The following is a 24,620-nucleotide window of genomic DNA, read 5'->3' on the forward strand; positions in this document are numbered from 1 at the left end:
TCAGTCAATAGTTTGTTTCAATCAATAGTTTGATTGCCTGTGATAGGATTCTGAAATATTTACTCCTGAGCAAGAGAAATATTTTCATTAGTTGTAGCAATTGATAGTACTCTTAAAATGAAAATATTTCAGCAAAAACTTTCTTCTGTACAAGACCTCAAGCTTTCAATTATTGACACTAAAGAACAGAGGAATTAAATTAAGATCTTAGTTAAAAAATAAATTATTTCAACTTGTGGGGAGAAAAAACCACATTTTTAAGAGAAAGTTAGTAGGATGCTTGATGTAGATGGTGGAATTAGAATTCTGCTTAATTAACACTAAATAGGTAAAAAGGGCTGCTTGAGCTGGAGACCACTGTCCTTATGAGCTATTTCACCAGACTGTTCAGTTTCTGCTTTAATTATTTCAGTAATGGTAGCAAATCTGCTAATCAGAACAAGTTTAAAACGTGAAGCAGCATCTAAAAAATAAGCCAAGTATGAGAGATTATTTGTCCATGTAAATACAGTATTTTAAAATCAGGTTCCTATTCAGAATATTTTAATTCAATTTTTCATTTATTCTAGTTTCGTTTCCCTTTTGATTACTTTATCATGAGTTAGTTTTGTTTTCCAGCCTCCACCAAAGATACCAGATAAGCAGTTAGATGAGAGGGAACACACGATAGAAGAATGGAAAGGTAAGAACAACGCTTTTGCTTATCCTGAAACTTTTTTGAAGTAGATTAGTCTCCAAGGTTTACTGTTATTAAGATTCTCCTGAGTAACCTAATAGTACATACTTCAGTTGCTTGGAATGGCAAAGGAACAGATCAATGTTTCACAAGCTCTTGATTTTAAGGACGCTATAATTTTTCTGTAAAGGTGATGAGCTTAAGTTCATTCAACTGTAGGTCTGCTCATTTTGGTCACCTTTTGCAAATCATAAGGCAGCGGTTTTAGGGAGAGGAACCCTTCTGAACAGAACTGGTACAACTGAAAAAAAATTCAGGATTTGGAGCAGTGTAAATCTGAAATAGAAGCATCACTGTTAAGTGAAGAGCATATTAGCATTTTTTGTACTGAACATAATTAAAGCAGAGGAGTGTTAGTAAAGGGCAAGATAGAGAGGTTAAAGTGATGTGACAAACGCTGATGGTTATCTCCTGTGAGGTCCAGAGATAGTGGCTAGGGCTGAGGTGTGGAACAGATCATAGTATGACATAAGACTTACCTCCAAGAGTATGATTTTTAGTGGTCAGTAGTGGTTTTGTATCTATATTTTCCTTTATACTTATAAAGTACAAGGGGAACCTCTTTGTTACCTGTAAAGCTTGTGTTTCATTTTGAAATTGCTTCTACAAGGTGTGGCGTTACTGCAGAGGTCCTAGTGCTAAGAGAAAATGCCATCTGCCACTGCATCCATTAGCGTTTGATGTATTGTAATCTACAACCTTGTTGTAACCTTCTGTACCCCCTGCACTTTAGAAATCAAGAGAGTTGCTGAGCTTTAAAGACCTGTGGAGATTGGTTTTAAGATAAATGAAACCTCCACTTCTAGTGGAGAAATCTTTTACATCCGTACTATTAATATCATATATTTTCCTTTGCTGCTATTGACAAGTCAGACAATACTAATTGTATGACATTGTAGTTTTCGGAAATGACTTATTTTTTTTAGAATTATTTATGTAAGTAAATGGGTCAGTTACTGTAAGAGTGCAATGTTTAACTGCCACCTCTAAAATGTATTACTCTTTTATTGTCACCAACTGTACTAGCTAGGCTAAATACTGAAAAACAAACAAACAAACAAAAACAACACAATTTATTTAGAAATGTCTGCAGGTAATAAAAATGCCTTCCTCTGGATCACTGCAGTCTTTAATTATATGATTTAGCGTATCAGAAGATTTATTGTGATCCTGAATTGGTACTGGTTATTCCTAAGTGAAAGGCAGAACAAACGCTTGAATTGCTAATTGCATTTTTCACTGAGATTAGGGCAGGTATGTGGCTTTCCCGCTGTGGGCCTACGTGGTAGTTCTTGAGAGTCTGTCCCCAATGTGCATTTCAGTGCCTTAGACTATAAATGTTCTCACTTAGGATAAACAAGTTGCTTTTATTTAGGATGTTTGCTTCCTCTGTCTCAGGTACCTCATTTAGTTCTCTGTGGTTTAAGTGTTTTAAATAGGACCAGTGGTAGCGTTGAGCTTGGATGGATCCAGAGACTGTGAAGGCTACAAATACTGAATTTAAGCAAGAATTTAGTGCAACTACTGATCTAATAATTTGTACTGAAAAAGTCTAGGAAGGAATATCAGATTGGTATAGCCTTTTTATCCCCAGAGGGGGAAAACCAAACCAAACCAAAAAGAAAACTGGAAAAATGTTTAATGGGTCATTTTTTACAGTTTCATTCTGTTGGCTGATGATGGACACCAGGCTGTAAAATCTAGTACTACCATACTTGCAACTCACTTCCTATTAGAAAATGGGTTTTAATTGTAAAGGCAGAGATAGAATTGTGGAAACTTTCTCCCTGTGCTCCTTCCCAGCAAACTTTATTCCCCTTTTGAAATAGAAGATAAATAGTTATACTGCTAAAATAAAAGATAGGTATTTCAGGCAGTATAGAGTTTACTTTTGAGACTTCACAGCCCTTGAAACTGTAATTCCTAAATGCTTTTTTCTTCCAAACTCTTTGTACATGATATTAGTTTGCCAGTGACAGTAGCCTGACGAGTTGGTTCTGATGAACTGCATTTAGTAGGTTTAGTTCTGTTATTCTGTCGCTACTTCTATAGATTCATAGCTGAAGTCTCTTCTCAGCAATAAGCTGCCTTTAGGTGAGAAACCTTCTGGCCAGTATATAGATAGGGCAGTATGATTCTTGTTACAAGCACTCTAGTAGCACGTGTAACCTTTTTAAGGATGACGAACTTCTGTAACTGTAAAATAAAGTTGCTTCTTTCGTTTCTAGCATCTACTTCTATGCAATGTTGTATTCCATTTCATGGTGACCTGGACCTTTAGATGTTGTTAATGAGGAAATTTAGTGGCAAATGTGTGTTGGGAGGATGGCAATGCTGTGTGGATTTGTTCATTGTGGTTTTTGCTACTATCTCTTCCAAGGGCTTTTGGCCTGGTCTCTTCTAAGGGAACTCCTACTTGCTGAGATTATCTGTCACTATTCTTTCAGAGTTTCAGAGTGTCTGCATCATAGAAAAACTAATAGATGTAGTGTGTGAAATGGCTTTTTGAGATGAGAAAGAATCGGTGACAAAGTAAAGAAACTTGTTTTCCAGAACAGCTTTTTTACAAAACATTGTGTAACAACTTTGTGCATAGCTCCAAGATTCTGAAGTGCTACTTCGCACGACTTGTCTCTTAGGTGAAGATTTTATAGTGCAGGTGAGTAGAAGTGAGAAGCACTGCAGTGCTGAGAGAAGCTGTATGAAGCCATTCTAATCCTATTTGGGAACAATTTGGTTCTCTGTAAGTGTAATTGTCCTTGAATGAATAAAACCATGTGCGGCTAAAGTACATCCACAGAGCTACAGTTTTCTGGCAGTGTAGGCTGGAATACTGCCAGGTAACTGCAATGAGTTTGAATGTGATGGCAGCACATGCAGTTCCTGGTGGCCTACCTGTTCTCTTGAAGATTGCTGATCCGGTTGTTCTGTACCAAAGAAGTCATTGATAAAAACTGAGTGGTCACTAAGACTCAGTTTAACCCCAGGTCCCCAGGCTGTCTGGATAAAAGTCTTGGGGCAATGTCAGTGTGTGCTTGAGAGTGCGGCTCCAACAGAACGGAATTGTACTTTAATATACAACTTGCCAATTTTTCTGTAGCCTACAACATGTTGTTCAAAACTTATTCTAAACAGTAATGAACCTAAGAAATTTTAATGGTAGATGTGTTGTTAATTGAGTCCTGTATTTACAAATTCATTTTTCTACTTTCTTTTCCCTGCATTTTCAGAATTGATATACAAGGAAGTCATGGACCTGGAGGAAAGAACCAAGAATGGGGTTATACGTGGACAACCAGCCCCTTTAGGTTGGTTACAATAAAAGCACAGTACAAAGCTCTGTTGAGTACTAGGTTAGGAGGGTGTAAAGCTGTTCAAGACATCTGAGAGTAACCTGACTCAAAAATATGTCTCTTCAGTGGCCGATAACCTCTAGAATTCTCTTTTAGCTCTGGGTTTATGCAGTGTTATCTCTGTGATTTTTAACCTTCAGACAATAGCATTTATTGGAATTTGACAGGTGTCCTGTCATGTGAGTTCTGTGGTTCCTGACATACCATTCATTAAACCCCAAATTAGAGAATTGTGGATTTTATTTGCTTTGAAAATGGCTTGAGATACATCTCTTCAAACTCGCTGAAATGGGGAAAAGTAATGACTCTTAGGAAGAGACAGACTAATGCAAGTGCTGAACCATGCAACTGTATCTGCAACTGATTTGCTGTTTTGTTTCTCATAGCACAGGTGCAGCAGTGATCAATGGCTCTCAACATCCATCTTCATCGTCATCTGTCAACGATGTGTCTTCAATGTCAACAGATCCAACATTGGCCTCTGATACAGACAGCAGTCTAGAAGCTTCAGCTGGACCTCTGGGTTGCTGTAGATGACTACTTGGTCTTTTGGGGGGAGGGAGGGGGGTCCTTTTAGTCATGAATAGGGCACCTTTAAAATTTGGTGGTATTTTTGAGTGTTTTTTCAAAAATAATCGTAGAATTCATCATAAAGTGCTGTAATTTTAAACTGTAAGTTGTGTTAAAAGCAGCCACTTTTTTTTTTGCTGTAATTAACTGTAAAATATTAAACCTGATAATTTTTATTGTGGTTTTAAAATCTGCATATTTGCTTTACTATTATGCTGCTGATTTTTTTTTACTGAATTTGTAAGATTTGTTTTATCAAAGCACATATTAATGTTGTGGTCATTACCATATCATGAATTATTTAAGATTTTATAGGTTTTCAATTTTTTAATTAGAATTTATTCCAGATGTTTTGTTCATGATATCCTTCAAAGTTTTATGCTTGGTCATATGTCCATGTGAAGGTGGGGAGAGAATTCAGTGCAGCCAGCTGTAGTTTTTTTGGGGCATACTACTGTGGTGCTGGCAGTGAACAAAATCCTCTTTTATTTTGGCCGCTTGCCTATAATACTTCAGTAGAAGCAGCAGTTATTGAATTTTGTTAGAGAAACAAACCTCAGCAAAGAAATTTAATCTGAACGGTTTTCTGAACTTAAGAAAACAAAACCTATCTTCAAGGCTGCAGAAATATCTAGCCTAACAAAGGGATGTGATGTTTTCTGCAGAATTGTGGCATGCCAAACCTGTGATCGCCATAAAACAAGAGGATACTTCATGAATAACACATTGCAATGCAAATAAACTGTTTACTTCTAGCTTGTAGCCTGTTTTTGTACACACAAAACAAAGTGAATCCAGGATGTCTAGACTGCCAACAGGGAAAGCAATTATACTTACATGTAGGATATAATTCTTGGGTGTTTAGTTTCTTAGTATTTTTGTCTGCTAAGGTGAGTGCTTTTTGGGGAGAGGAGGAAATGATGTGAATGCAATAGGGACAAAACTTAGCTATTCTTTCTCCACCAAAAGTAACTGATAGCTAAAACCATAAGTGGTAGAAGAACCTCAGGATTTCTGTAGTTAATGCATTAAGTGAGCAATATATACCATCCAAAGGAGGGAGAAGTAGTGCTGTATAAATTAATATTTATCTCTTTCATTTCACCATGAGACCAGTGTAGCAGAAATCTTAATAATGGTTCATTTTAAGTCATAAATATTCAGTAGCTTTCAGCACTGAAGCTCCAGATTTCAATACACTTTTTAAACAAAAGATATATTGAAATATGTTGAACAGTTACTAAATAGTCATGTAAAATGGTGCTGCTCCTCACAGAAGTATTTTAACTGTTTACATTTTATATTTACAGAATGATTTATGTATAACTGACTTAAGTTTATGTATGAGTTAAACAATCATTCAGAATTTATTCTTTTGGAAAATGCAGATTTTTAGTGAAGCTAGGCTGTATAGTTGATTGCCTTGTGTAGATGCATATTTTGTAGTGACTTAGAATGTGAAGAGGAATTCAAATTAGTCATGCTAACAAAAATGAGCATAAGAAATACAGAAGTCTTGCCAGGCACAGAGTAAAGTAAATAATATGACTGGCTATAAAGTTCATCCAGGAATTACTGATACTCTTCAGTGTGGTTCCTTCCACTTTGTTGGGTTAAATAAATATCTTTTTGAAGTTAGAATCAAAAGAGGAAAATTTGTCTTTGCAGAAAGTTTCAGAAAAATGTAAGTGATAGTAATGCTTTCAATATCTAACATGTCTTTTTAAAAAAAATACAGGGTACAAGGACTGGTAATGTCTCAAAGATGACTAAATTGATAAACTGCACAGTTGTTTCCCTGGCCTGGCTAGACTGCTGGTAAGTGCTATGTGTGTAATTTTGCTTTCCTCATTTGTACCGAATATTTCAATATTGCCTTTCTAAACACATTTGTTAAGGCAATTATTTTTACAGGATCCTGCCAAATTGTATAGTACCTCAAAATAGGCAGGACATATTTGGATTCATCTCACACTGGAACATAGAAAATCTGCTCAATTTGAACAGAGACCAACAGAACAGTCTATTTTGTAATTTTTTATCAAAGTTTTAGCTGAGAATTAAGCCAAAATTTTTGGTCATACAACAGTACTACATTGTTATATACGGTTAACCCAGCATAATGAAATTAAGGTTGACAAAGTGAACTTCTGATACCTGTAAATGCTGTGTGAAGAACAAAATTTGGTAAATGTAATTGCTATTTCAATTGATTTTGGACCACTCTGGATTGCAGTGGTGACTGAAATATTTTGAAGCTTAAAAAAAAAAAATGCTATCACTTTCCAGTATCCTAAAGAGAATTGCTTTTAAATGAATATTGAGTGAAAGCTACTTTGTTCTTTTTTTTTCTTGCAACATAAACAGGCTGAGTCTAATGTTTTACTACAGCATGTTATTGATAGTAACTTCATTTTGCTCATAATCTGTAAGGAGAATTGAGCTGTTTTTTCTTTTAAGATAGGGTTGATGAATGGCTGATACTATGCACTGCAACCCATGCAGTTAGAAGTGAGCTATGTTTAAAGTGATTATTTCACTAAGGTCAGAGCTTTGGATGCTAGAACCTGTAGTTCACTTCTGGCCTCATAGCAATGTTACTTTGGTTTTTTCTTAGTTGATTTCATTTTTTCATTTTAGGCAAATTAAAGTGATGGTAAATTTAAAAGATAAGAAAATAAGATTCGCAGTAACCAAATTATCACAATAGTAGACTAGTCTTAACATCACTTTTTATTTGTTGAAATGTAAAATGTTTTCAGAGATGATTGTACATTGCCACACATAGCAAACAAATGGGTAGCTAGAGATCAGCTCTTTTTGTCTATTGTTCTGTTGTTAGCTAGCATAGTATACTATCTAATACACTGTACAATTTTAGTCGTAAAGTATTATTAAGCTTTATTTTAGTATGTGATTCCAAAATCTTCTCATGGCACCAGGCTTCACTAAAGTGCATATAACTTTCCACTTCTAGGGCATTCCAATCCACTGGAGTTTGGTAGGGATTGAATTACAGTGAGCTGTGTCTGATTTCCTGTCAGGTGAGGTGAACAGTTGGACAGTAATAATAAGATTAATTCCCACCTTCTGCGATCAGAGCTGTGTCAGGCACCAAGGACAAAATGGCTCCTTTCCCTCTGTAGAAGTAGGTTGCTCAAGGATTTTAAATAGAGAATGAGAGCGAAAGAGTTTCATACTGATACTGTGTGCTGTACCTCCACTGTGTGACAACTTTTGTTGAGACAAGACAATGGGGTCAGAACGGAGATTTTTGTGTGTTAGTGTGTGGGGAGAAGTTGGACTGCCAAAGCAATACCAACCAGTTGAACAACTGTAGACTAGACAGACAGTGCCCACTGGATATCAGGAAAAGGTTCTTCACAGAGAGGGTGGTCCAGCACTGGAACAGGCTGCTGAGGGCGGTGGTCACAGCACCGAGCCTGACAGAGTTCAAAAAGTGTTTGGACAACACTCTCGGACATGTGGTCAGATTTTGGGGTGGTCCTTTGCAGGGCTGGGAGTTGAGCTTGATGATCCTTGTGGGTCCTTCCTAACTTGGGCTATGCTGTGATTCTATGACTGACCAGGTCACCTCTGTTTCACTCATTCTGCAAACCAGAATAGACATGGCACTTCTCCCTATGGAGATATGATACTGCTTGGGTTTTTGGTTTAGAAGAACCTTTCTAAACTATATGTATACTAGTGTTGTTCTGGATAAGAGTAAGTCTTCCTGCTCTGTACACACACAAATTTAAGAGGATGTAGTGAGCTGCATTTGAGGCAGTTGTGGCAATAGCACCCTCTACTGCTTCAGTGTACAAGTAAGTAGAATGTTACTGATGTGGGTTTGTTTTATGGAAACTTGCTTCTCTGAACGTAAAGGTTATTCAGTTAGAAAGCAGAAACTCAGCACCTTGACAGAGTGTTTGTATAAATATAATGCGCCTGCATTAATATATATGGCATTCATCTCAACATTGCATAGAGGAAAAAAATGATCAAAAAGCTAGTATAGTTCCTACCCATCCGGTAATCCAAAGCATATGACATTAAATGTTCCTCAATCAAGATTATGGGGGAAATGGAAGAAGATGATTCAGCTACCAATTGTTCTTACTGTTTTGAGTTGCTAAAGGGAGTGAATTACTCTTTCTAGATATATTTTATTTGCTGTTGACAGCAGCCTGTTTGTGTTGTTACATTTCATTTGCCTGTTAATGTTTTGGTTCATCTGTCCCTCCGTATTTAGTTTGAGGATTGAAGTTGAAAGAGAGTTGTCTGCATTTTTGGTAGGATTAGAAAAGATTTTAATGCAGATATGTGATGAGACTTTATTGCCTACCTAAATTTTCAATTCATTTCTTTGTTCTTAGTTAAGGGCACTGGATAAAAGTGATATATATTTTAATTAATGTATTTCACTCCCTTGTTCCTATGAATCCAATAACGTTGTTTCCACTTTTGCCATTAAAATTTTAAGCTCGGTTTTCTTGATCTACCTCACACAAACTGTCTACATTTCTAAGTAAGCAAAGCTAACCCTTGCTATTGGAACTACACTGAATGTGAAATAGAAAAATACACTTCCTTTAGAAAAATAAACCTATTGGCCAATGTTGAGACAATATCAGTAAGTATGTTTCTTATATATTTCACGTAAGATGTTCATGTGTAATATATAGCTTGTGTACAATAATGTACATCTAGAATATTGTGTTAGCTGTAAATTGGTGATTTTATTATTGTAGTCTGTTTTTGTAGGTTACAAATAGCTTACTAGTAATGTCAGCCCATCCTTTACATTTTACAAAAGGAATAATTCTTGGTAAGCTTTGCATACAGATGAATTACTTTTGTAGGCCCAATATCTAGTCTATTTTTGAGAGTTCTTTAACTTTTATTACTAAAGTTGAGAAAAAAAAAAACAACACCCTAATTATTGTGATCATTATTTCTGCCCCTTTTGAAGTAAATTCCCAATTTTATTTCATCACAAGAAATATGAAGGGGAAGATACACCATTAAAAATATTGGGAAAACTAATTTTTTTCCCTGCATTTGATACCTTTTCCTGCTTTTCATTTATTCCCTCCAAATAAGCTGTTGGTGGGGCATTACTGAGAACATTGTTTTTTTTTTTTAATCATTCATGCCATAGGTCATTACATGTGCACCACTGGAATGTATACATTGTTATCTAGTATGTTAATTGGTTATAATGATATTTTAAATAAAAAAGAAAAAAAAAGTTTGACCACTATGCACGTAGTGTTTCTTCATTGCTAGGATTGCACATCATGAATAAGGCTGCAGCTGGAGTTGTGTTAGCACCAGTCTTCCCTGAGATTCCATCTGTTTTAAATGGTATTTAAGTCCTGTCTTGTGTGCGAGCTCACTTGTGGACAAAAGTGATGTTTCTTCCATTTCTCCATTCTCATGGGCTTTGGCTGTGCCACAGACTGATAGCATCAAGTGTGTTTACAACTGCTGAGAATCCTTTCTTACTTCTTTGATACCAGCTGTAGCCTGCCTTCTTTCCTGGAAATAAAGCTGCTGAGACCCGATGTGGTAAAAAGAGGTAAGCCATGGGCCTTGTAGTGTATGAAAGGAGGATACATGGAATTTGCCTGTAGGAGAAATTTTTCTCAAAACTGAGTCCCAGATAAGGCTTTAAGGGCTCTGACTTTATGAAGAGCCCTTATGGAAGCTCTTATTTGGGTGACGGGCCTGCTTCCTTCACTGGCACCACTGCAGTGCAGATAAATCCTAGCATAATGTGTTTCATTACCTTCATTTCCAGCAGGCTCTGCATGTTGCTTTAAATGAACAGTCAAGATGCTTTTGAGTTGTGTTTGGCTGCATGTTGTTAGGTTTTCTTTGCGTCCTTGTTTTAAGGGAAAGGTGCGATGACCATGGGCAGTACAAAGCAGCCCATTCCATTTCTTTGGACCAGCTATTAAGTAGGTGTTCTAGGAAAGCTGTGTGGCTCAGTGCTGTTCTTTTTTATTTGCATCTGTTAGCACTAAGCGGGGCTGGTACCAAGTAATTTATTAATATAATAAGAGTGAGGTCTGAGAGTCCAAGCTCTGTCAGGGATTTGTCTGTGGGTGACTATTTTTGATCATCTTGGACAGTGGCTCTGGCTCACAGAACTAAAGCTGAAACTCTGTAGTGCTGCTGGCTTGTACAGACTTCTTTGGTGAATGTGGGTAAGTCAGTCAATAAGCTACCATTATTAATTTTTCTTTTCATATTAGAAATGCCATGGAGACCTACAGAATTTTTTTGTTGTTCTGGAATATTTTACTTTGGATTTTTTTTCAAGTATATGTTTGTGTTGTATTCCTTTAATTGATTACTTATTTATTACATTTTTTGTTTTGGCTGCATAATATTGGAAGGGATGTTCCTGGCTGGGAAAATTATGCTAAAATTTAGGTACTTAATGCCAGCAGCCTTTCTTCATTTTTTGTTAGAATTAACAAACCCGTATCTTGAAAACTCTTGCTAAGGCTGGTATTTTAAATTGGGGGTGGAGGCTGGAATAACCTAGAAGTCTGTAAAATAAAGAGTGGTCTTATATCCATGAGGTAGACACATGACGTGTAGAGAAACAGGCATTACAGTTAGTAAAGCAAATATATCGTCCTCAAATAAGGACACATTGATCCATGAGGTTGTGTCCAACATCTCAAGTGTATTCCCATTTCTTGCATAATTACTCACGAGAGGAAATTAACATCATGTGTCTGCTACTGTGCTTTAGAGTTTATATCCCATCGTGGTGTGTCTTAGCATGAACTTAGTAGTTTGCAACGTCTTGCAGCCTTCACTTACTGCAGAGGCTCATCTTCAAAATGACCTGAAATTTATTACTCATGAAGAAGAGGAATAGATGTTTCTGGAGCACAACAGTCGACTGAAAAAAAAAGGTTAGTTCCATTAATCACTTTGAGTGGATACAGTTTGATCTGTGAAACTGAAAACAGGAATGAATTTTATCGTGTCTGCCAGATTAATATCATGTAGCATTCTACATAGTTAACAGAAGCTCTTACAGTGGAATGGAATTGGTGGATTTGTTTCCCAGTCCAGCTATATATACATGTGTATATATATGTCTATATATGTTGCCTAGTATTCTGACTACTTAAAGAATTTTTAGAATTATTCATTTGATTTCACTGAGAGCTGTCTTGTGTAGTGCTTCCCCTCCTTACCTCACATACCTGTTTTAGTCTCCCAGTCAGCATGGCTCAGTTTGTAGCATGCCAGAACTGAAGCAAGTAGTCTGCACTTGGCACATCCAGGAGCTAATGCAGTATAAATAGTCTAAGGGATGGGGGCTGTCAGGAGGATGGATGTAATGAAAGGTACCCGTGTTGGGGATAAAAATAAAAGGGTATTAAAGTAGCCTATTTGGTATTACTTTGGATTGAATGTCCCAGATAGTACAAGCTGTTGCTTTTTACCAGTCCTGGTGTTCTACTTACGGAGAATTACTTACAGCTCAATTCAGGCAATGCTCTAATATTGAGGTTTATTTTGTGAGGACAGTAATTGTACTCGGTGCTGCCTCAACTCACTGTGCCATTCCAGCTGAAAATCATTGTTACAACAGGGATTGCTACTCACATTATGCATCTTATTGCTGTTGATTTAAACAAGCCATTGTCTTCCTTGTAGATTCAGTTGTGTCCCTGTAAGTTGGTGATCAGTTGTGATTAGTAATAACACCCTAGAAGGCTGTAATCATTAACACAGGGGTAAGGCTGCTGCTGGTGCCTGCAGGGGGCAGGCTGCTCCTGTTGAACAGTCAGGGATGTGCCACGCTGCTTAACAGCAGGGGTAGTAAAGAATGAAGCGCAGCTGGATACTCTGGAGAGAAGGGAAAATGTTTTGAAATAACTGAACTGCTTAGTTTTATTTGACCACTTTGTTTGACTTGTTATAACTAGAAAATACTAGGTAAATATGTTTTCTTTTTGTTCACTTTAAATGTCTTATATTTCTGTAGAAAGGAGAAGCACTATAGTGATTAAAAAAAAAAGGTAACATCTATTAAAACATGGATATCTGTGAGATGAGGAGAAAGTCAATAGTAAAAGGTGTGCAATCTGCTAGTATTAAAAAAAAAAAACACATTCCAAGGTTATTTCCAGATGATGAGTTATATTCTTCTTTAGTAAGAAAAGATGTCAGATTCAGGTCATTTAAACAAAAATAGTTAAAGCAAGCACTTTCACTATGGTCTGTGCTTTTGTCTTATCCGGTTCATGTTGTGGTACTTTTCTGTTAAAAATCTTTCTCCTTTGAGGCTCCCAAGCTGCCTCAGCTGTCAGAGAGAGCAAATAATGTGGTGAGTGCTGGGGCTGGTAAGCAGAGCTCAAGATGAATCTAGTGATACAATTTGTGTGTGCAGGTTCTGCATAGCTTAGGGCACTACAAATGTTATGCAGAACTTCTCAAGTAAGTCCCTTGAAGGGAAGTGAGCACTGACAGCTAATTACTGGAAATTACAACTTCATTCTAATGATGTCTGTTCTTTTAGCAGAAGTAGTGAACTTAGGCTACTGGGTTGTTTGCAGTTCTCCTTCTGTCCCTTAATATCTTCATGAACTAACAACAAAAAAAAAACCAACTGGGGTCACAAGAGGTATGACAAACAATCTAGAAGTAAGTTGGTGAAGGTTAAAGGTAGATTCCACTCTTTTCCTTTTCCAGCACTAACTACATCAATTTACTTTTTTTTTCTACCAAATTACCATAGATAATGCTTTTAAGGTTTCATATATAAAAACCTGCATCAGTTGGATGTGTTTTGATAAGACTCTTTCTTAACTCGATGTCTGATCAGTATATATCAGCTCTCTTTTTTTTCCTTGCGGTTAATACAATTTTGGCTCAAAATAAGAATAAGATAACGAGGGCCAAATGTGCATATTTAAAGTTCCATGGAGTTTATGTGGCTAATCTGACAGTTAATCACATACACTTTAATAAGTCATATTTTTATGAAGCAGTGGAACTGTTCGGTATCTAAGGGATAACTTAAGTGAATTGTCAGAATTTCTAGTATTTTCTGCTATTCTGTAGACATTGTTTTTCAAAGCATCTTGACAAAATAACAACACTTCCAAGAATGAGAAATCTGAACAAACTTTATGAAGAGAGTGGGGAGGAAAAAAATCCTCATGTTAAATCCATATCCTAAACCACACTGAATGTGGTGACGTCCTAGAACTGCAATCTTACCAAATGCCCTTCTGGCCACCTCACCCACCTTGCGCACCTTTCCATTGTCCTTGAACCAGCAAAAGGATGCTGCAAGCAAATCCAAAGATGGCAACAGTACAGCTACGTAGAACAGTACCTTTTGACTTGTGGATAAAAAGTGTGTCCACTCTTTCCGGGTAAGCTGATATCTAAACTTCCAAGCATTATGTTTTGCAGTCTTTCTCCGGCTTGCCCAAGTACTACAGCACATGTAAAAACAACAGAATAAGTGTCACTGAGAGCATACTCACTATACAATTACTCATGATACATGAGTATACCATAACAAAATGTGCCTTTTCACTGGTTTTGCCAGAAATAGAATTGTCTATGCTGTACATAAGCTCATTCTACTTGGGGACTTTAGCACTTCGACTCCCAACAGTTAAACATCCTAATGTTGAAAAAAACTCTTCCATTTCCTTCTGCAGGAGGTGATTCCTCTTCTCAGCATCTTCACGAGCACGTTCAGAATTCCGCAGCTTTATCTCCAGCATCGTGTATTTCTTTCGTTCTTGGTCCAGTTCTTCTTCTAGCCTAACCACTTGCTTCCTCAGGTCTGAACTTGTTTCTTCAATTCTTAAAACCAAAGGGGAGAAAGAGGGAAAAGAAAAAAAAAAAAAAAAAAGCTTTTTAAGTGTCTTGATAAATACTGCTAATAGCTATAATAAATATAAGCCGTTCAGCTTAGAGCTAAAATATCTTCATTCTAAAAGGAAGTTTTAAATAAGGGCACTAACTGCCATTTCATAGTCACTTAATGTTGAGTTTCTTGAAAGCTGGAGCTTACTTCATTCGTATCTTGAGAAAATAAGCTCAAGTACATCAAGTCTTACAAAATGCTTAAGTTTTTTGTGAACAGACTGAATGGCTGAGGCAACTCAACTCCTGAATCAGGTTGAGTTCAAATACATAATTTGCAATATAAACGTCTACTGTCTGTTTTTATCCTGATACTGTGTTTCCCCATAAGGGTATCCAGTACAGGGGAACATCCTTGAAGTCAGTTAGGAATGAGGTCACAGTCCTTCCTTGCCATCCATTTATGGTATTTCCTGTACATTCCATTACTGACAACGGAAGGGGTGAGTAAAAGGTTTTTACACTTTACAATTTTTTACAGAAAATAACATTTTATATGTGGAAGACACTGAAGAACAGACCTGAAATAGTTCATCTGTGCACAAAGCTCTAATGCAAGACTCAGAGCTTTTCTCTAAGGAAGTCAAAGAATAAGGTTCATGTTTTTGGATTTGAAACAAGCGCAGAAGGGACATCACTTGCTGTCCTCCCAATCTTGTTTCCTAACCGCAAGACAGAGCAGTGATGTTAATACGGAAGTAATATGTCCAGATGGAAATTTCTGATCATTAGAACAACCAGATTGTGATTTTAAAAGCAGGTTCTTCCTAGGAAAAGTGTGGCCCTGTACTTTAAAAAAAATAAAAACTAGATGACACATAATTTCAGTAAACAGTAATAATACCCAACTGTAAAAATGGAGTGCTTGGCTTCCCTCTGAAATGGTGAATGGGATATTTTTACACAGGCTAAATGACACTCAAAAAGGACATGCTACAGTCCCTACAACATCAAAAAAAGAACTAGACCTCAGAAGAACCTGAATTACATTCTGTGTCCACCAAGCAGCAATTATTCAGATAATGCAATGCAATGCATCCCCTTAAACTGTTCCTTCACATACAGCCAAGGATGGTATCATCATCATCACAACTTAAAAAGTCACACACTTCAACACTGATCACCAAGTGCAGCAGATGAACAGCTGCACTCATAGGTGAACAGAAATGTGCAGAACATCTGGAAAGAATTGCCTGTCTTGGCAGACTTTCATCACCCAGCTAAACTCTTCTGAAGCTAAGATGCAGCACTCCCTACTCCTCCTTACAACATTTTGTTATATCCTACAGATCTGAACTACCTAGTAAATGTTTGTACGGTGAAGTTTTAGGAGTCAGCTACAGCAGCCTAGACTAACTGTCCATGTTCTGAATTACACATGTTCCCAGTACTTACTTACAGAGTTTCTACATATACAATATAATAGTCCAATAGTCTGCTCCAAGATACTTCCAGTTTCTTAAGAGTCCCAGGTTGTAAACATGAATTACTGAAACTCAACAGAAAATGCCTGTTAATTATACTAACCTCGAGGGAGAAATGCTCTGGAACAGACTGGTTACAGGAAGGCCATAAAACTTGCCTCCCTCTGACTAAGAGAGAGAAAATGGGCAGTTGATAATGATAAATAGCAGCTTTTCCATCAGCAAGTGTTCCTTACCTCTGCCCCAGGCAGGTACCGACGTTGCTTTCCCTCCACTTACTTATGTATGTGCCAACAAAAAGCTCACACACCTTCATTAAAACATGCCCTGCTACACAGACTGAGTTCTGCAAACCACACAAGCACATATACAACTGTAAAGGAATTAATTATTACTTTTGGGGACTAAGTTATCTTCAATAAAATAAAGCTAGTGAGACAGCCCAAAATTTTACTGTTAAACTGCTGCATTTCTTTACTCTAGTTAGCTCCCCTCTTTTCACAGGAGCAGACTTTTATATGCAGTCTCAAAAGGGACATATCTTTGCACATGTAAATTGCTGCAGCTGCAGTAAAAACATTGCAAGATTTTTGAGAGCTAAAAAACTTGGCTTGAAATTCCTAGACTTGTCAGCAAAATGCTTAAGGCTGTAATCCTGAACAGCTGGAATCATCCTGTTTAATACAAAAAGGCAGCGATTGCATCTCATCTGGTTTTATGAAAATACTAGCTCATTAGGCATTTTCCTCTCAGCTACTTTGCCCTATGAGACCTGGCCAATTTATAGTCCTCCCCTCCAGTTATGCTGTTTGGTGCTCTTTGTCCCTTTCCCACTGACGGGGAAAGGCAGGTGTTAGAGCTGAAATAGCCAAGAACATGGCAGGAATGACAAACAGGGCTTCCTGACATCCCTGACAGCTGAAGGCCATTGGAACAGTGCTATCAATACGAGCTAGGAAGCCATCTCTTCCCTCACGCAGCAGGTAAGATGCCCAGCTACACATTTCCAAGTTTTGCAGCCCAATCTCACTTCTGTTACTCTGTATCCCTGCAACAAGGCTTGCTGGGACAGTCCTGCACAATTAAATACAAGGCACATAGCATCCTCACTACCATTCTCACTCACAGACCTTTTCCAACACACCATACTCACAACCAGTGGTGATCTCGCCAGCTCTTTAGGCCAGGACACAACAAGGCAGGGAAAGCTTTTCTCCCGTTCTGATGCTGTAACTGAACTGCTACGCAGCCTGCTGGTCCTTCCAGCTTCACACAGCAAGGCAACACAAGGTAGGAGGCAGAAAAGGTGCAGAGGCTGGCAAGCCACCACCACAGTACATTTTAAAATATAGCAGGAAGGTAACAAGTAAAAGTCCTACCTTAACAGCTGGCCCACTGGTAGAGATCACAGATCAGACTAGAGCTTTCCAAAACACCTTTTGAGAAATTACTTTAACAAGAAAAAAGATGCAACAAGCTTAGCTTCAAGCTGTACTATAAACAGTCATGTACTTTTGGTACCATGTTTAGGAGACCTGTACACGGTATCAGAGTTTTAATAATTTAGGGAGTATAACACTAACACCTTAACACAAAAAAATGCTGAGAAGAAATAAATTTCTAAGAAATGGGACTACAGCCTTTCTCTAATGCAACATACTAGTACTGGTATGCAATTTTGCATATGTCTGTACATTATAACATACAATTCTTTTAAACAACCTTACTTACTTCATGTGCATTTTTCCCTAAGTACTTGTCTGAAAGTAATTCTATTAAGCACTTAAACTCATAGAAACTAATATACCAACTCAGACAAATTAATAAATATGACTCTTCCTATTTATTCATAGTATTTTCTACTTCTTACAGCCTCTACCCTCACACACACCTCTCCTGAAAACCTGAAAAACATCAGAGGGGGCAAAGAACCACGCAGTTCAGCACTCTGCTGTACAAGCAGCACCTTGCTGCTACTTTGAGTCAGTGGCGTGCTATGTGAGCAAATGACTGGTATAAGTACATCTAGAAATGTTGCTTTTGATTTTAGAAGCTCAACACAAAATGGCTGCTGAAAAGTTATAACTGAGATGCAATAACAACAAAAACAACAGAGAATAGTCAAAATCCATTTCCTGAACAAAGTTTCTCCTGGGAAAAGCAGCAAAAAACCTTCAATTTCTGACTGATTTGACACAAGTCTCAGCACATGCACAGACCAACAGAATTCCCTGTAGAGGCCTGGCCACGCTAGGTCCCATTCCCCCCCACAAGACAGATGTTTGCCTACCTATTTCTCCCCAGACACCGACAAAAAGCAGACTTTGGGTTTACCTGTGCTGTTCCAATTTCCACTAAAAACAGCATGAGCAATACTGGAATCTCCTGTGTACTGGAAATCCTGTTTTTTGATCCTCTATTTTGTCAGAGATAAAAGTTGTACTCACAGAACAGTGAGGAAAGACCAGATCCATATTTGTAGTCTCCCAAAGCCAAGCTCCAGGTCTGAGAACCCGATACACTTGGTAGCCCACACCCACAATCAAACAGGGGTAAGGATGTTAAAAGAGTTCTGTATCCCCCCTCCCCATCCCCACCAACATTACCTTTTGATACTGGTCTCATACTCAGTCCTCTGTTTGCTCAGTTCTGTCTTTAGCTCCACCACCAAGCTCTGTAAGGCTCTAGAACATTTGACAGAGTCTCTGGAAGCTGCAGCTGGGTTGCTGTGTTCACTGCTGCTGCTGCAAACATCAAACCTGTCGATGCTGTTCTCCAGATCTGCAGTCTTGACCTCACTCTGAGACAGCGAGCCCTGAGTCATCCACTCAGTCTGGAGAGAGCTTAAAGCTGAAGAGTCACTGGCCCGACAGGCTGGGCAGCTGCTGACCGAGTCCACCACGGAGATCTCACACGATGATGTCGACCACGTGGTGCTGGCCATGCTGTGTGTGCTGAGGGAGAGGCTGGACGAAGGGACGTTGTCGTAAGTAGAGAGTCTTTGGGAAGAACACGAGTCTTTCATTCGTTCCCCAGAGGCTGTCCGGCGGTGGCCTCGGAGCGAGTACAGTCCGTTCATCAGCCAGTTCCCACTGGAGGAAAGGTTGGGGATATCTAAGGATGAGCTGCCCAGCTTTGGACTCACAGACCGTGCTCCTGGCTGGCGGAAAGAGTATTTCCAGGGAGGCAGCGTCTGCACTCTTTTGCTGGGGCTGGTGGCAGGCTGAGTCAATTTGCTGCTGCGCTCTGGAGAGGTGTTATTCACCACGGGTCCAGGGGTGGCCTCTGGTGCCACAGCATTGCCGGAGGGCGAATCGGCAGGGCTGGGAACGCAGCTTTCTGACCTGTCCTCCCCATCCTCCTCGGATATCCACTCCACGGTGTTGCGTGGACGCATGGGTCTGATTTCCAGCTGGCTCCCTGGCACATCTGCCTGGGGAACAGCAAAGATTCGGCCCTGTTCACTTATCAGCACCGTCATCAGGTGCTGCACCAGGGAGGTTCCTGTGGGGAGGAAACAAAGGCAAAAATTCCATGAGATGTGGCAGACCTGAGGCGCTCACTCCCTGTCTGTGAGATGCTGTGTGAACTCCTCATGAGGCTGGCACGTGCAAGTGTTGAGTCCAGCTCCTGAATGCAGCCAACTAATGTACTATAAGTGACCAGTAGCAATGATTAATAGGTTTAAGGATTAACAGGTTTGTTTAAGGACACCCATAAGGAAGCAGAGGAGGACGGCGCCTGGAGAACAGGGCATGTCTGTACCACACCATGGCATGGGCTTCAGACACAGCACCGATTTCAGCACATGGATCCACACAGGACAGCACAGCTCTGCAGAGATGCATGCTGGATCCTGAACACACTGATGTGGTAGTTGGGATAGAGCACCTTTCTGTCCGGATTCCAAAACTAGCAGGTTTCCACTGATAGATACCCAAGGGGTATCTACATTGCACCTACATTCACAGTCTAAATAGGCCCAGAGCTAACGTTCACTAAAGCACCAGAAATTTCAGCCTAGGTCTTCTGCTGCACTCCTGCTGTATAGGGAAACCTGGAGAGAGAATGAGACCTGTATGGCACACGTAGCTGCACGCAAGGGGGAAAAGATATGTTTTGTACCATCACTATCTGCAGACTGGTGTTCACCTCCAATCCTAGTAAAGCATTCAGCAATTTGAAATGAAACCGTACTCATGAGGAAACATGTTGAAATACAAGATGGAAGGAAATTAGACTTCAAGTATCCATTGAAGAGTGCCTGTAAAGGCAGCTTCTCAGACATCTGCTGGGAAAGAACAGCAGAGCCCAGCAGGTTTATGGAACGCTCTGATGACATCTTTACTGATATAGAAAATGAAAACAACAAGGAAAGAGGTTCTGCTAGGTTTCTAATCAATAAAGACCAAAAGGAAACATTAAATTTTAAGGTAGATGATAAATTTAGGTCACAGCCTAAAGCAACCAAGTGTAGATTCTTTAAGATAGGATAGCAAAACCAAAAATGTGTTGCAGGAACATAGGTATGAGGAAACCTTGAAAACTGGAACATAAGGTGCCATAGGGAGCTAGTCGACTGGAACAAAGTTTCCTGAAAGAGGCATGGGTGCAGCTACCTCACTGCAGACAACAGCTAGCAGATTCTCAAGGTGACTGACTTGATTAAAAGAGGAGCTTCTCATTGTATTCACAGAATCACAGAATCACAGAATTTTCTAGGTTGGAAGAGACCTCAAGATCATCGAGTCCAACCTCTGACCTAAAACTAACAGTCCCCACTAAACCATATCCCTAAGCTCTACATCTAAACGTCTTTTGAAGACTTCCAGGGATGGTGACTCCACCACCTCCCTGGGCAGCCCGTTCCAATGCCTCACAACCCTTTCAGTAAAGAAATTCTTCCTAACATCTAACCTAAAACTCCCCTGGCGTAACTTTAGCCCATTCCCCCTCGTCCTGTCACCAGGCACATGGGAGAACAGGCCAACCCCCACCTCGCTACAGCCTCCTTTAATGTACTTATACAGAGCAATAAGGTCACAGCAAGTGCAGAAAGAGTACTTGTAACTATATAAATCCACAGAAATGAGTTGTCACTGCTTTTCAGTACTGTAGGCCATTAGAGACTAACAGAGAATATCTCTTACCAAACCTAATACAAAGTATTTTCTACTAAAGCGAAAAACCTTAAAGAGAGCAAATATATCATCATTCTATGTTTACTTATAATCTGAACTAAAGAATAAGACTAACATTCAGAGGTCTATAATAAGGACATGAACACAATAATGAAATCTCAGCCTGGCAGCAAGAGGTATAAGCTCACCTACTGCTTGCATTTAATGTCTGTGGATACGCAAGAGAATACACCTCTCTGGAGATAAGGTCATGCTTAACAATGTAGCTGTCAAACTTCAGATATTTCTATTTGAAATTCATGGTTTAAGTTTGGAGAGATGCAATTAAAGTGCTTTTTGTTAAGAACTTGCAGCAGTCTTTCTTTGTATTTATTATTCCTATTACTGTGAAGCTAAAGAAATTTTATTAGGTGTCTTTCCATTCCTCCATTATTCCTATTTAACCAATCTTCTACCCTCTGCTCACATTAAAGCAAAACATTCCCAGTGCTGTTACATTTGCTTTTACTGGTTAAATCTAAAAATCCAGCCACTGGATCCCAATTTGGTCAGGCCACCCCTACTGTCTTTATGAGGACTGGGAGAGGCCATGGGGCCACAGCATCTGTGACATCTGTGCACCTACAGACAGAACAAGCACCTTTGCCATCAGCTGAACCATATAATGAAATGCCTTGGGTGAGCTGCCAAGCCCTCCATCTGTACTAGCGGAACAGAAGAATGCTGCTGGCCAAGGCTCCAAGAGTCTTGCCCACCACCAGCCAACCGGCCACAAGGGGCAGTCTGCATCATGCAGTGGAGGAGGGGTCCTGCTGTGCCCACCTTTATACCCCTGAATAGCCCAGCATCTGCTCCTGCACTACCGTTTTGTCTCCCTCACATTTTGCTAAGGCACTGCTGCTGCTGCACAGGCACGGTCATACCAGTGCTGTGAAGGATTTCCACCACACCGAATACGACGGGAGCTGCCCCCTACAGCTTGCAAGCAGTGCCAGGGCTGATTTGAGGCATGTGGGCACAGCATCCCCCATCTGTGCCTATTGCCGGATGAATCCATCAATTCTTTCTACAGGCTTGCAAGGATCCCACAGAACTTGCTGCAGAGGCCCTGCCAAAGCTCACAAGCTGTGCTCCACTGCACATGGGAGAGGCTGTGCCCCAGCCCTAGTGTAAGCCAACCAGAGACCTGCCCTGGGTATTTGCTGACCCCTATGGAGGTAGATAATTTTCAAACTTCAGATTTTTACATATTAATCAGAAGAAAGGAGAATTAATACCTGCAACCAAGACCTAATTGTCTGGTGCAGTGAGGTTCAGCAGAGTCTCAAGCTAGGGCAGTGCACAAATAACTACAGACTATGAAATTTTATTTTTTTTTCAGTCCTAATTTTTTTTATAAAAAAAAACAGTATTGTTTCATCCCATCATTTCACTTCCTCTTCCTCTAGAGCCCAGCTATTCCTGCAGTCTGGCACAAGAAAGATGCAATGACCAAGCAATTGCAGCAAAACCTGATGTCAACAGTCTGTTTTTCTACCTTATCTGAACCCTAAACAAATAAAAGCTGTCACCTCAAAAGAACAAACTTTACAGCAAATATACCCACAGCAACTCCGTAATTAGTCAGGGCCTAGTAACATACTTTTGTTCCAGGCTTGGTTTTCAGTTTTTTCCTTTTAAACTCAGGAAATCAATATACATGCAAACATCTGAGATACGACTGGAGTATTTTGTATTTTCTAGCGCAATGTAAAAACATCAGAATTTACCAGCGATTTTTCACTTATTCCTTGGGTTCTGTGAAGATCTGACCCATACGCAGTCTGTTTGGAAGACGACACTTCTAAGACACCTACCTGTAGCCCCTGTAGCACAGTAAGAACTGCAGTACCTCCTTCATTGTGCACTGGGCGTCCCTTGCAGGGAGCTAAATGCACCAGAATGCACCAATGCTAAACTACATTAGTCTGGTACTTAACATGGTCCTTCTGAAGAATATTTGACCTTTCACTTTAGCAGTAGGTTCCACACAACAACTTGCAACAGGGCAGAGGCATCTCCATGTAGTGGAGAAGAGAGACACTCCCACACCAGTGGCAAGTGGGATAGCAGCAGCCACACTGGTACATCCACTCACGGGCACCAATAAAAGGGATCGTTTGACTTGTTGTTGACTGTGCAACAGTCAACAAGTGACACAACTACCAACGGCTGTATGACTTTCAGCATATTCCTGCAGCCCCAAAACACAGATGCTGTGTTACCTCAACAACAGGAGTACCTACCTTCCATCATGGTCACGGGATCTTCCATTTTGGGTCGTAATATATTTGGTCCAAATACTGTAGCCAGGTTCTGGACACTCATCTTGTTAATGCTGGAGTGAGCCTGAACTTCATCAAGGAACCTTGAAAAGCCCCCCCAGAAAAATCATAGGAGGAGAGGAATATAAAGTAAGTCACTTCTCATACTTGTAGACATTCTGGGGCAGGAACAGTTTTGTCCCATGCTTACACAACCCGAGCATCTAAAATGCTCCTATGGACTAACCGCAGCTCAGATACTCAATAACAATCCCCAGGTTCCTTGTTTGAGTGAGGCGCGACAGGATGGCTTCTGCCAAAGGCACTTCTGGGTATGAAAATACAGGTGTTCATATTTTTATGGGAATTTTCCAGTTATACAGAGTGGTTTCTGTCAGCTTTTACCTACAGATGTAATAGAAGTAAAAAGATATTTTACTTCTCTCCTCATCCTAGAACATCCTAGAACTTGTGGGCAGAGCTTCATTTCTTGAATCTGACAAAATACAGATAAAGAGCTTCCTGTGACTGCATCAGCTGGGCAAACATCAACACGTTAAACAGACTTTGTGCAAGCCAAAGATAGCACATGAAGAAATGCAGACAGACTGGCTATCCATATGTATAAGCTGGAAATCAGCAGAATGTTTCTAACAGTTAATTTTGTAATTTGGAACAGCCTCCCAATAGGAACTATAGCAGGCTGTAACAAACACCGAAATAGCCTGTAATTAGCCTAGTTATGAAAAGGACCATAGGACATGGAACCGCATAAGAGCTGGAAACACGTCTTGGTGGCCTCAGAGGTGAACACTCTTGCTCGACCTATACTCTGTCTTGCTCATTTTGGGGTTATTAGAGGGGTTTTGGTAGTCAAAATGTTTCCTCACTATTCTGTACTGCTCGGTTGGCAAATATTTGAATGCTTCTGCTTGCAGTCTGACTTTTGTAGGAACTCCCATTTTTTATGTGGCTTCCACTGTGCTGAGGCCCAAGAACTCTCAGTTCTCTTCTGTAAGCCAGAAGCAAAATCTACTTGCCTTTCCTTTCCTCGGTTCTTCACTTAGAAACATATATGATTATATTCCCCTGTCTCAGACATTTGCTGTGCAGTGCTCAGATACTAACACAAATGACTACGGAAGCACGTCACAAGGCACAATGAATTT

The 24,620-nt window shown here is 39.5% G+C and overlaps 2 protein-coding genes across 18 annotated transcripts in view; one reads left to right on the forward strand and one right to left on the reverse strand.

Annotated features, from left to right (window-relative positions):
* The window catches only part of MAPK8 (mitogen-activated protein kinase 8), a 46,165-nt gene extending 40,751 nt beyond the window's left edge, over positions 1 to 5,414 (forward strand). For 2 of the 3 annotated variants that reach the window (XM_068687850.1, XM_068687849.1), the window contains exons 10-12: positions 619 to 682; positions 3,967 to 4,044; positions 4,481 to 5,414. In XM_068687850.1, coding sequence (XP_068543951.1) covers positions 619 to 682; positions 3,967 to 4,044; positions 4,481 to 4,626 — 288 coding nt within the window. In that variant the 3' untranslated portion in view covers positions 4,627 to 5,414. Of the gene's footprint in view, positions 1 to 618; positions 683 to 3,966; positions 4,045 to 4,475 lie in introns of all 3 variants that reach the window. The other variant, XM_068687851.1, reaches the window with a different exon arrangement.
* A 4,377-nt stretch (positions 5,415 to 9,791) lies between these two features.
* The window catches only part of ARHGAP22 (Rho GTPase activating protein 22), a 147,153-nt gene continuing 132,324 nt past the window's right edge, over positions 9,792 to 24,620 (reverse strand). For 13 of the 15 annotated variants that reach the window (XM_068687833.1, XM_068687834.1, XM_068687835.1 and 10 more), the window contains 3 exons: positions 23,434 to 23,555; positions 18,614 to 19,511; positions 13,809 to 14,520 (listed from right to left, as the gene is read on the reverse strand). In XM_068687833.1, the coding sequence (XP_068543934.1) occupies positions 14,292 to 14,520; positions 18,614 to 19,511; positions 23,434 to 23,555 (1,249 nt within the window). In that variant the 3' untranslated portion in view covers positions 13,809 to 14,291. Of the gene's footprint in view, positions 12,544 to 13,808; positions 14,521 to 18,613; positions 19,512 to 23,433; positions 23,556 to 24,620 lie in introns of those variants that run through there. The other 2 variants (XR_011098175.1, XR_011098174.1) reach the window with 2 other exon arrangements.

Source organism: Anas acuta, chromosome 7 (assembly GCF_963932015.1).
Source record: "Anas acuta chromosome 7, bAnaAcu1.1, whole genome shotgun sequence".
In the NCBI taxonomy this organism is placed as follows: domain Eukaryota; kingdom Metazoa; phylum Chordata; class Aves; order Anseriformes; family Anatidae; genus Anas; species Anas acuta.